The sequence below is a fragment of the Phyllostomus hastatus genome, unplaced genomic scaffold, assembly GCF_019186645.2.
Source record: "Phyllostomus hastatus isolate PE091 unplaced genomic scaffold, TTU_PhHast_1.1 phas_scaffold_345, whole genome shotgun sequence".
NCBI classification, from domain to species: Eukaryota; Metazoa; Chordata; class Mammalia; order Chiroptera; family Phyllostomidae; genus Phyllostomus; species Phyllostomus hastatus.
In genome coordinates this window covers 25,407,844-25,420,674 of record NW_025334024.1, presented here as the reverse complement: position 1 = coordinate 25,420,674, position 12,831 = coordinate 25,407,844, and the positions used below count along the sequence as shown (strand labels likewise).

Below are 12,831 nucleotides of genomic sequence, written 5' to 3'. Positions count from 1 at the left end.
TATGATGTCTCAGAAGGTTGACTGCTAAAAAATTATTCTTCAAATCACTCTGAGGACAGTTTCAGCAGAGAGTTCTAAAAGCGTTTGGGGCAAGAGGAGCATCTTTGTGACAAAAATGCAGGTCCCCGAGGTGGCCGCTTTGAAGGGCAATACCGACTGGGATTTCTCAGAGGGATGTGTGTTGAAAATTCATTCTTTGCACTTGAGAGTCCCAGAAGAATGGAGCCACTTATTGGCTATGTGTCCCTGGTAAAATTACTTCCCTGTGCCTCAGTGTTCCCATCTGTAAAATGGGGGTGATAATAAATAAGACGTGTTTTATAAAATTGGGCTGAGGATTAAAGAAATTAATATAGGCCACGTACTTAGAACAGTGCCTGGCAGATAGAGAGTGCCCCGTGGAAGTGTGAACCCTTCTTCTTAGCCTATATGTTCAAATGGAGTGCTCTGATATGTTCTGGGTTTTGCACAGTGTTTTCCAGGAAAGCCCAGCATCGGCCGCCATGGGCAAAGCTAATCCTGTCTTTTCTGTGCGTGTCTTCAAAGGCAAATCACTCAGCCAGTTTTGAAATTTCTGGGCCGTGCCATGTTCCTCTCCATGGGGTTTACCGTGACCGTGAAAGGAAAGATCGCAAGCCCCGTGGAGGCCCCCATTTTTGTGGTTGCCCCCCATTCGACCTTCTTCGACGGGATCGCCTGTGTCGTAGCGGGGCTGCCGTCCATGGTTTCCCGGAGCGAGAACGTGCAGGCCCCTCTCTTTGGCAGTAAGTACTTGTAACACCAAGTAAGGTAACGTAGATAAAACATCTCGTGCTCATGCCTGACACCTGACACATCGCATTTAGTTTATTGGTGCGCATTTAAGAAACTTTAAAATGATGAAAGATTTCAAACATCCTTGCTTTTTTTTAAGGAGGTACTATGTCGAAAGAATGACTTGATGAAAACAAAGATTAGGCTTCCCTCTATATGTACCCATATATATCTTTTAAAATCTTATTTTTTATCACGGTACCATCATCTCTTTCTGTTCTTACATGTAAAAGACCAGTTTTTCAAGTACCAGGCATGCTTGATGTTGTTTTCTTTTGCGGGGGAGAGGGAACCGAAGCAAAGCATCTGTGGGAACACCCGTGCACGCTATTTCATGAATTCCTCTTCCGGGCCCGAGGCTGATGCACACACTACGTTTCGTCTCCACGCTCTGTTTTCTTCATTTCCCCCAAATCTCCACGAGGGACCAACTTGGAGCTCTTTGAAAATTAGGATGCGGAAGAATAAGCGCTTCCTGCCATAACAAAAAATAACAATGCAAGTGAAGTGCTTTTCCCACCGGATGCCTGGCAATCCCTGGGGTGCTAGTCTCCCGGTAACTTTCCCCTGTGGTTTCAAGGCCCGTGCAAGCATCAGATGATGAGAGCACGAGTGTGAAGGTGGCCCGGTGTCGCCTCGGTGCTCTGTGGAAACAGCAGTGATCCTCGTAGTGTTGTTGTTCCGCTAAGAAAGGCTCTTTCTCCGTGCAACTCCTGCTTTTATGTCACAAGGCATTGTCCTGAAAAATTGTGTAGCAGTGGATTTTTGGTATAAACTAAGTTCTATTTTGCGTGTGCTGGGAAGCTACGTCGTTAGAAGACTGTTCTGCTGAAAAGGTTACTACAAGGAGTAATAAAGCTTCTGACTGCTGTGTGCCGTGATGTCCCTTAATCAGTCTTTAGGATGTCCGTGAAATAAAGCCAGATGACCCTGCAGCACACTGCAAAGTTTTCATGTCAGTTGAGGAACACCTCAAGAGTAAATTGCATTTCCTTTTTTTTTTTTCACATTCCTGCAGCTAATTTCTGTTAAATCAGCGAGCTGTTTTTTTAGGTATACATATCCACCACTCTTTTTGAAACCAGAAACTAAGTTCTAATAAACACTGCATTAGAGGGTAGTTTTAAAGTTGCTTATGTTTTTTTTTTATTTGCACTCATTTTCATGTCCACAAAATTGGTTTAATGATTGAGCCAGTGTTATTATTTGGGTAGCTTTAGCCAAAAAAAAAAAAAAAAAAAAAGACTTGACCGTGGATTTGTTTTGTCTTAAAGGACTGTTACGGGCTCTGCAGCCAGTGTTGGTGTCCCGTGTGGACCCGGATTCAAGAAAAAACACAATAAATGAAATAATCAGGCGAGCCACCTCAGGAGGGGAGTGGCCCCAGGTAAAACACGACAGCTGTGCACGTGAACGCATCGAGAGTCTATTTATGGTACATTCGTAAGCATGCTCGTTTGGACCCACGGACAGCAGTATCTCGGGGGTGCCCTGGCCAGGCGTCTTTAGTGCCATAGAAGCAGAATAAGGGAATGAGGCCTTAAGAAGTCCTCTTCCCCGTGAGATGCTCCCTGGACTGAAAAGGATCCTTCTTTTTTTTAATTCTCCAAACTCTCTGAACCAGTTTTTACTCTGGGTTCTACAACGTCATTCCCTACCTCTCGAGTTTATTTTCCTTGAAAACGTTGAGATGCTAATGCTCAGCCGTAGTCCACCATAGGGTAGGTTTACTGAAAAATGTAATGAAGATCTTTGCCCTTGTCTCAAGTGCACTGCGATAGTGCTTTCCAGTTCCGGAGGGCCTAGCAGAGTCACCTGTAGACCCTTTCAAACTTGACCATCTCAGCATCCCTTTCCCCTGGGACGAATGCCTCTTGAAGGCGAGGGAGGGGCAACGTTGATGGGATAAAGAAAGCCCCGTGGGTGGTACTGAGAAGCACACTCCTGCCTTCACCCAGTGACGGCTGGCAGAGCTAAGGGCCCCGCAGTGACCTGGCCGTCCGTGAGCATCTGGGGGTGGCAGAGTGCCCAGAGAGTCTATGACCAGCCAGGACTCTGTAGAGACCGAGGCATGTGAGGGATGGCTTAAAAAGTGACTAGGAAGAAATGGCACTGGGAATAAAGCTTCCACTTTTCTCTTTGGATGCAAATGGAAGTTACCACGTAGGAAGATTCTAGCTCACTTCGCTCAGCTCGTGGAACTTTCTGTCCAGAGGTAGAATCGTTCGATTGGGAATCCTTCTCTGGAATCCTCAAGCATTGGCTGAGCTGCCCCTTGCAGGGGATGTTGGAGAAAGAATCCCAGCCTCAGGAATGCTGGGTGACTTTTAATGCCCGCTCCTGCTCTGAGACTTTAGGATTCATCATTAACAGTGCGGCTGTAGAACAGCCACTGAATGGATCGTGGTTGATATCAGATCCCAGTGTCATAGGAAACTGATGGGTTTTTTTTTTTCAATGGGAGGATGGAACAGCACCTATGCATAATTTTAATTTTAGAAATAACCTTGTGTGGTGGCAATTTGGCCTAATGCTGTTTCCCTCCCTAATTATGATAAAGTACACATTACCAACTGCTGAGGGAGGAGCAGGCATTTTCTGTTGTGTTTTATGTATTGCACTTGGCGATTTATTCATTGCTGAATTCTAAACACTCCAGAGAATCGAGCTGTTTTATTCAGCTAATGGGAAACTGACTACTGCCTGTCTTCACATGCAAGACAGAAGGAAGTACATTACGAGCTAGAAATACTTCCTCCAAAAGGTATTACATTGTGTTTCCTATGTCAACGAATTCAAGTAAGCATGCAACGTATTGTAAGCAGCCTTCCCTCCATGCATGTTGTTGGCATGAGTATCTGCCATTTCATGGGGGGACTGAAACACAGAAGCAGCCAATGGCTTGGTTAAGGATGGAGAGCAGCAGTGGAAAGAATGTAATATTGCCTAAACGTACCCTTGACCGTGACTTAGGTCCACATCTTCTTCTAAGTCTGTGCAGATCCTAAGTATCACCAAGAAACATTCGCTAAGTGTATACTCTAGTCAAAGCTGTCATCTGTTTCCTAATCATCCTAATGGTCAGGCTACGCTTCTTTTAGCGGAAAACCAAAAACCCATCGTCTGATTGTAGCTTCCATTGGAATCGAGGGTTAGCCTTGGAGTTCAGCTTTGTTTGGTAAGAATGGGCAGCTGTCTGTGAAGTGATAAGAAAATGAATAATGAGCTAATCTATTCATTAGACTGAAATATTAAATCTATTCCTTTTCTCCCAAGATACTAGTTTTCCCAGAAGGTACTTGTACTAATCGCTCCTGTTTGATTACTTTTAAACCAGGTGAGATCAATTAAATTACGTATTGTGACAAAGTAGTGGGGGAGATTTCTCGAATGAGTTGATAGTGACGCACAATGTAACTTGTTGGTTTGCTCTGAGTGTTTCTTCTTTCCCGAGAAAACGTTTTTTAATGTTGCAAAGCCACAGAGCGCACTTCCCTACTTTCTCTTCTGGGATCGTGGCCCCTTCTTCCCTGGGGAGTGTGTGAGTATGTGAGTGAGTGTGTGGGTGAGTGAGTGTGTGGGTGAGTGAGTGTGTGAGTGAGTGAGTGAGTGAGTGTGTGAGTGAGTGTGAGTGAGTGTGTGTGAGTGAGTGAGTGTGTGAGTGTGTGAGTGAGTGTGTGTGAGTGAGTGTGAGTGAGTGTCTGTGTGAGTGAGTGAGTGTGTGAGTGAGTGAGTGTGTGAGTGAGTGTCTGTGTGAGTGAGTGTGTGAGTGAGTGAGTGTGAGTGAGTGTCTGTGTGAGTGAGTGAGTGTGTGAGTGAGTGTGTGAGTGAGTGAGTGTGTGAGTGAGTGTGTGAGTGAGTGAGTGTGTGTGAGTGAGTGTGAGTGAGTGTCTGTGTGAGTGAGTGTGTGAGCGAGTGTGTGAGTGAGTGTGTGAGTGTGTGAGTGAGTGAGTGTGTTTGTGTGTGAGTGTGTGAGTGAGTGAGTGTGTGCGTTTGAGCAGAAGCCCCGCGGGTTGTTCTTCTCCAAGGCTCTGTCCCAGGCGCCTTGTGTCGTCCAGTCGAAAACCTGTGTCCATTATCATGACGGTGCCTTCCCAGGTTCACGTCCTTTTTTAAATATTATCAAGTCCTGCGTTTCCTAGTCATGTGTACCTTTCTAGCAATTGGTTATACTTTAAAATGCTTCTGTACGGGCTGTGAAGAACGCTCAAAGCCAAATTAGAACTCCCTTCCCATCACTGGGGTAGTTCTTACTCCAAAGCATTTGGTTTTGTCTAGATGTTCTTGTTGTCTCTTCGTCATTCCCTTAAAAAAGTATCCTGTTGAATAATAGGTATTCGGAAAACGGAAACAAATGGGGATGTAAATAAATGAATATTTTAACTGCGTGGCGCACAACATTTCGTATGTTGCTTACCTAATTCTGACCTTTCAAAATCTCGCACTTTGGTCAACACTAGGGGTTTACCAGCGTTTAGCAACTAGTTTTTCAAATGTGTACTCTCAGAACATGCGTTGTAGGCGTGTCGTTTTTCATTAAATGTTTTTTCTATTGTCAAGCTCGTGCTCGCGCCGCCGAGAACGTGCTCTAAACTGTCTGTTGCGGTTGCAGGAGCCTTCATTCCAGGAGTCCCCGTGCAGCCGGTCCTCCTCAGATACCCAAACCAGCTGGTGAGCGAGTGTCCAGTTTCACCGCGGGGAGGCAGGCAAACATTGCAAACGGCCCCCAGCCCCCAGCTCCCGGGACCCCTTCTGCTCTTTGACGAAAGGCCTGAGCAGATAAATGGCAGAAGCCAGTGGCGGGACTCCTTCTCCTCGCCGTATCTGGTTTTCAAGCGTAGGCAAGAGGGGCCCGTCTTTGTCAATGCCAATATTGTGTGCTCTGTTTTTGCCGTCAAGCCGGAGGAGGAAGCTTCCCTTAGCTTCTGCTCTGTTGTCCCTGCTTGACAGTGACACGGTGAAGTCTCCGATTTGCAGTCTCTTAAGAAGCCTGGAAGGGTGCTTTTCCTGATTCCCTGGCCATTGCTGGTGGGCAAGGGTTAAAGAGGCAGGGCAAATCAGGCCTGTTGTTTCATTACCGGCTCGGTCCTTACTAGCCAGCAGTGTGACCCTTGGCACATAGCTTAAATAAGACAGTATTTGGAAGAACCAAACATCCCCTAGGGTGTCCCCAGTTGGCTCAGGGAATAGTCCCCTCTGCTCCAGCGAAGCACGTGGCTGTCTTCTGGTCACTGGTGGCGTCACCGTTTCCCCAAGCACAGGGTTTTGGAGGACGTTTTGGTTTTGAGAGAGACTTTCTTTACAAGGGAATTTCCATAGAAAGGCAAGATGTAGTTCTTCATGACCCATGTTATTTCTGATTAGGAATTCTTGATCAAGGCGACTCTCTATTCAGTGGCTGATTCCGCAGCCTTGGAGACCCGTAGCTAACGTTAAAATCTACCAGATTTTACTCATTGTATTTCTGACGGTGGGTTTGCCTTTGCCATTGACTCAAATTCCGTCACTTCACGTTACTTAAATCTTTTCTCCCAAACCGCTCTCTCTCTCTTTTGGAAAACGGATGTATTTCAGGCTTTGTAAGCAAATTCATTATCCAGACATGTTTATATTCAGAGAAAAAGAGCTAAGCATGCACCCCACGTTTGTAAAAATTCAGAGCAACTTAGCTCCATGGAAAGGTGGCAGCAGGAAGGAGACGGATCTTTGCTGTGGAGGTATCTGATCCAAGGATGCGAACAGGCTTGTTTTATTTTTTATACTGCTTTTCATGCAGAAAGTGCATGAACGCCCGTGGGAAGGTCAGGTTTTTGTTTCATGCGGTATTGTCTGAACTAACGGTTTAAATGCTTTTGTCGTTTTAGGACACAGTGACTTGGACGTGGCAAGGATATACATTGTAAGTCGCTCCTGTCTATTATTTATACACATTTTATTCTAGTGAGGAAGGTTTATAAAAAAGACTTGTTCCATGAAAGATTGCTGATCAGATCCTTAAATCTCGTAACCAGTAAGTCTGTGTACAGAGCATCACCGTCTTGCCCACTAGCCCCCCCGCGTACAGGAGCCTAGCTGTGTCATGTTCTGATGGGTCTTAGGTCCCAATCTACCAACTTTCAAGAAACATTCTGCCCTGGCTGGCGTAGCTCAGTGGATGGAGCGCAGGTTGCGAACCAAAGTGTTGCAGGTTCGATTCCCAGTCAGGGTACATGCCTGGGTTGCAGGCCATGACCCCCAGCAACCGCACATTGATGTTTCTCTCTCTCTCTCTTTCTCCCTCCCTTCCCTCTCTAAAAAATAAATAAATAAGATCTTTAAAAAAGTGCTTTAAAAAAAAAGAAACATTCTAGCAAACCAGTGACCTAGTGTGCATCATCCCTAGCTTTAACTTTGTAGCTTCATTTTCATGGAAGATTCAGCGTTATCCAACATTCCTCATTGTTATTTTCCCAAATACCAGTTCAAGCAGGCCAGAGCAGTTGAGTCACAGGACCTGAAATGTGAGTTGAGAAAATAGCTAACCGAGCTTTCAGTTTTGGCCTGGGATGTTAAAAACATAGGCCTCAGCAGTTTCTAAAAACCGTTCGGAGAGGAGAGGAATCCAGGCTCACTAATAAGCCAGCCGAAGTGAAACGGGACTTTAAATAGAACAGAGCACGCAGAGTCCCACTTTCTCCCCGGCGACCCGTGTGCATTTCCGTGGGAACCACGTGGAGCACGTGGATTTGGGGACTTTGCCCGGGGACTTTCCCAGGAGCGCCTTCTGATGCGTTATATATAGAATTCAGGAACCGGCACTGGCGGGCCAGTGACAGCCACGGGGAAATATGTAAAAGGAAATCATTTGCCTTCAAGTACCCAGCGGGCTCCTTTAGACTAACCTTTAATTTAGACAATCCAAACAACTTGTGAAAGTCAGATTTTTTAAAAATACTTTGTCCATTGTGTATGAGCGAATTGCATTGCAATAAGAAATGTGAGTCGGAGCCGGTAACTGGCGAGCCAGTTCCATCTGCTAATGTTGGCTAATTAGCGTGTGGGATGCTTATGGTCCCCTTGTGCTCCAGTCCTTGGAGTTAATTAGGTAAATGACCCCGATGATGAAGAACCTAAATCATAAAGGCATACCGTTAGCATTAACTCTCTAGGAAGTCAGTTTATTCTCTGATTTGTTTGGCTAGAAGACGTGTTTCATGGCACTGCTGGTTTTGAAGGACTGGTTTTCAGCTTCTCTACAAGGGAAATGAGGGGAAGCCATGAGTGTGAGAGCATTTTAGGAAAAGGTCCTAAAAAACGGGGCGGGGGTGTTTACATTTCCTAAGGCTTCCGTGTCTTCCTACGCACCCTCTTCGGGTCCTTTGCAAACCAAGTTCCGTGAGGAGATGGGGACCCTGGGTTCGCTGCTCCGCCAACATGACTTTTTCCCTGGTAGATCTGGAGGTCAAATGAGAGAAGGCTTTCCTGGAAAGGGGGAGCAGGGTTAGAACATAGAGGATTTGAGTCCATCTAGCCTTCGAACCTGGGACCCATGTGATAAAGGGGGACAGGAAATAGAAGAGAGAATTCAGAAAAAAAGAGGAAAAACATATGGTCAGCATTCAAGATCTCTCAGGACCTAGAACCCAAGACAAGTTCTTTAAAAGGCACAACTCGGGTTTGTCCAAATGCCACATTGCACGCACCTGTGGGAACCCCCCCCTTCCCACCTCTGCCTCCTACCCCGCCTCACGGCAGAGGTAGCGCTGTGTCTGTTACTGCCGAGTCGGTTTTCTCAGCCCCTTTGGTCCCAGGGCTGCTGTGGACTCCTATTCCAAGACAGAAACTCCATCCCAACGCAGACACGCGGAGGGAGAGGGCTCATGACCTTGGGGCATAAACATGGAGAGGGGCCAGCCGTGGGAAAGGTGCTTTGTGTCCGTCTAAGAAGTGTTTGGTGTGCGTGTGGCGTGGACGACAAAAGTGTAAGGAGATCCTACGTGTTGTTTTATTTATTTTTTCTTATAGCATGCAGAATTTTCAGAACAGAATTCTCTTTTCAAATCACTAACTTCCAAAACGCATTTCAATTAAAGGATTAATGTACTTTATGGCGGATAATATGAATTGACTTCGTTTGCTTGAAGTGGTTAGTGAAAGATATTTTTTTCCCTTGCAGATGGAAGGTTTGAGAACTGATACTTACATTAAAAATTTATAACTCATTATGGAATTAGTAGATCTATTTTCTAAATTTCCTTTTTAATTAAATTCCTTGTTTAACTTTCTAAAATTTTTGTCCTAAGTCCCTTCAAGTAATTTTTTACAGTTGAATCATATTTTAAGTTTCTCTTTTAAAAATTTTACTTATTGCCCTGGCTGGCTTGGCTCAGTGGATTGAGCACGGGCTGCGAACCAAAGTGTCACAGGTTCGATTCCCATGCCTGAGTTGCAGGCCATGACCCCCAGCAACTGCACATTGATGTTTCTCTCTCTCTCTCTCTTTCTCCCTCCCATCCCTTTCTAAAAATAAATAAACAAAATCTTTAAAAAAGTTTTTACTTATTTATTTTTAGAGAGAGGGGGAGGGAGGCAGAAGAGGAGAGGGAGAGAAACATCAGTTTGAGAGAGAAACACTGACCAGGTCGCCTCTCACATGTGCCCCAACCAGGAACCGAACCCACAACCCAGGCCTGTGCCCTGACCGGGAATTGAACCAGCGACCCTTCGCCTTGTAGGATGATGCCGATCTAACTGAGCCACACCAGTCAGGGCATATTTTAGTTTTTTGATCACAAAAAGAAAATTTTTAAATAAGAAAATTTGATTGGTTGTTTTCATAAACATGTAGTTTAATCCACTCTGCCAGATTCCCGAGCCGTCTGTCTAAATGAGGTTAAATTGATATCCCATAGAAATCTTACCCAGAGAGTCTAAGTATATACCAGGAAGCTTCAGGTTGGAACAACTATTTCAAAAACTATCTTGGAGAGGGTTGATTATAGCCACCTTCATGAAAGCTTTAGTCTAGTTTTACGACGGAATTCGAAACCTCTCAGACAATTTCCCCACAAGGAAAACATTCATTAGTAACTGAGACGATTGTGATAAAGTTTCTGCTCTTAAGAAAGGCCAAAACCAACTGACTCGGTTTTGCATATATGGGAAAAGAGCTTAGTAATGGAATATTCCACTCAGGAGTCATCCCGCAAAAACACATGTAGGTCCCTTACAGTGTGCAGCTTTGGGTGGTTCCTTTAAGGGGCTTTGGCCTCTGAGCCTGCGTCGTCCAGGAGACTTCAGGTTTGGCGATTGGTCTGCCGAGCTGTGGCTCTGACTCACAGACACGTACACACTATTGCACGGAGTCACTGAGCTTCGGAATGTCAAACACCGTTGTCTGAGCCCGAGAAGTGATAGAGCTGCCGTGTGGCATTCGCAAACCCGCAATCTGTACGAGGTGTGACCAGAAGTGCTGTGTGTTGACAAAAGGTGTGCTAAGTAACAGTAGACAGTGCTTGTATCACCTTATAAAAGGGGCCTTTTCTTCTTCCCCTTCAGCTTCCAGCTTTGTGTGCTCACCTTCTGCCAGCCTTTCACGAGGGTGGAAGTGGAGGTAAGTCATTCATCCGGGGCCGTGGAACTGGCCATGTGGCCTTTCCTTTGGTTCTGTATCCCTCGTCCGGAGAGGTGTGCAAAGACTGGAAGTTAAACCCCCCCCCTTGAAAAGAATCCCCGTTTACAAACCGTGCACCTACACCCGGGCGATCAGGCCCACCAGCCCTTAGAATTGTAGCAGGAAACACCTCTCACTTCCGGCAATGTCCAACGTGTGTGTACCCAGTGTGGCTGGCCGGATTGGCATCACCATTTCTCCGTTTTTATGCCTCCCAAGGCGGACCTCTGCCGAGGTCAAGAGGAGCTGCAGAGGCTGAGGGCCCCACAGCTCCTTGAAGAGCAGTAGGTTCCGTGAGAGCCAAGAGGTGCTGCGGGGTGGCGGGGGAGAGGCACGGAGCTCAGAAGCTGGGGGCGCTCATACTTGGGCACTGGCCCTGCATTCACAGGACGGTCTTTTGGTTCGAGCTGCAGCGGCAGTCAGGGAGCGGGGGAGTGATGAGATCACTCTGGAAGTTCTGACCACATGCGTGTGACTCGACATTGTCTCCAGAACCATTCTTTCATCTCCAGGAATGACCTGGAATGGGCCCCCGAGTTCAGAATCTAGTAGGTTGTTCCGAGACTCTCCGGCGGCCTGCGAGGGGAGGGGGTCACATGCACACACCCCCATATCTGAATTTCCTCTAAGTGCACCCCCTCCAGCTAAAACGGGATCTGGGGACATGTGGAGATGCACACAGAACTGTCCTTTTCTCTGAGCACATGTATCAGTGGTCACAGCGGGTTACAACAGAGGTTTGCACATTGCTCTTTGTTTCTCCCCGGCCTCCGTTACCCCATTTCCTCTCTGTGCCACGGCTGGCTTTCTTTCTTTCTTTCTTTCTTTCTTTCTTTCTTTCTTTCTTTCTTTCTTTCTTTCTTTCTTCCTTCCTTCCTTCCTTCCTTCCTTCCTTCCTTCCTTCCTTTCTCTCTCTCTCTTTCTTTCTTTCTTTCTTTCTTTCTTTCTTTCTTCTGTCTTTCTTTCTCCCTCCTCCTCCCTCTTTCCCCTCCCTCTTCCCCTTCGCCCTCCTCCTGCTCTCTCCTCCGGTTACAATGTTTGCTTTCTCCAACTGGTTCTCAGACCTGTCAGATAATATTTTCCAAAGAAAAGAAAGGCAAAGAAAGGAAAGAATATGTCCTTTGTTCAACAGCTTCGCAAACAAAATGGCTTTTGACCAGGTAAAAACACCTGAATTGGTAGGGATTTATTTCATAGATTTGAGTTGTGGTGCAGGATAAGAAGACGTGATTTTGTGGACTTCATAAGTAGAATTCTTATGTTAATTGTATGTATTTTAGATTTATGCTGCTACCATTCACCCAGGGGGCTCCTAAGGACCTGGTGACTTTTGAATATTTGTACTACCCACCGTTTAGCTGTAACTGACAGCTGGGTCCCAGCAGCCCTTTGGGCACTCAGCGGAGCCACCACGCACTGGGTCCGGACTGTGGAGGGCTGCGCCCTGTCTGTGCGGCACCCGGCTCAGTTACACGTCTCGGTTCGTGTAGCTGCAGCGGCTCCTGTTGTCTTGGTGGTTCAGAGGCACCCTCCTCTCTTTCCCTTTTCTTTAAAACTGATGGAGATCCTACGTGGTATTATTTTTTTAAATCCTCACCCGAGGATATGTTTATTGATTTGAGAGAGAAACACTGATATAAGAGAGAAACATCAATGGGAGAGAGAAACATCGATCAGCTGCCTCCCATGTGCACCCCACCAGGGATCACAGTTGCAGCCTAAGTATGTGCCCTGACTGGGAATCAAACCCACAACCTCGTGGTGAACAGGACAACGCTCCAACCCACTTAGCCACCTGGCCAGGGCCTACGGCTTACTTTTAACATGTTTTTAGTGTCTTTCAAGAATATGGCATTAGTTTTATGGTTCTTAAAATGAACTCTGAGTGAACTGTTCCAGTGTCCTTGCAGACACTGGGCTCTTGGGAGTCACGGTCATCTCAGTAAGCTGAATCCTCTGTGTACCAGTGTCCCAAGTCTCCCCTCCTTAATGACGATTGTCAGACTCGCTGGTTACAGAAATCACTGAATATCTAGAGAACGGAATATTGAGGAACACGTCCTCACCTCCACTTTCCCTCCTTCACCTTCCCGGACACAGGGATTTGTTTTTGAAAAGGTCGTTACTTTCTCGACCCTTGGATCTTAAAATTACAAAAATACGCAAGTTCCAAAGCTCACGCCCCGGGTAATTGGCCTCCTGGCTTCCTTGAAGGATGCCCCAGGCGTCTACAGAATGGTTCTACTGAAAGCCATTCCTCGAATGAGAATGTGGCCTAGTGGGCGTACTCCGAGTCCTCCGCGGTGACCTCTGTGGCCCGCTCTACTGCGGCCCAGGGGCACAGGCGACATGCTGGTCGGAAACCT

The 12,831-nt window shown here is 46.4% G+C and overlaps 1 protein-coding gene across 1 annotated transcript in view; it reads left to right on the top strand.

The window, feature by feature from the left end:
- LPCAT2 (lysophosphatidylcholine acyltransferase 2) overlaps positions 1-12,831 on the top strand; it is a 58,385-nt gene that overhangs the window by 10,613 nt on the left and 34,941 nt on the right. Inside the window, exons 3-8 of the mRNA XM_045818620.1 lie at positions 547-764; positions 2,088-2,200; positions 4,090-4,150; positions 5,426-5,484; positions 6,678-6,712; positions 10,351-10,405. Of these exons, the coding sequence (XP_045674576.1) occupies positions 547-764; positions 2,088-2,200; positions 4,090-4,150; positions 5,426-5,484; positions 6,678-6,712; positions 10,351-10,405 (541 nt within the window). The remainder of the gene's footprint in view (positions 1-546; positions 765-2,087; positions 2,201-4,089; positions 4,151-5,425; positions 5,485-6,677; positions 6,713-10,350; positions 10,406-12,831) is intronic.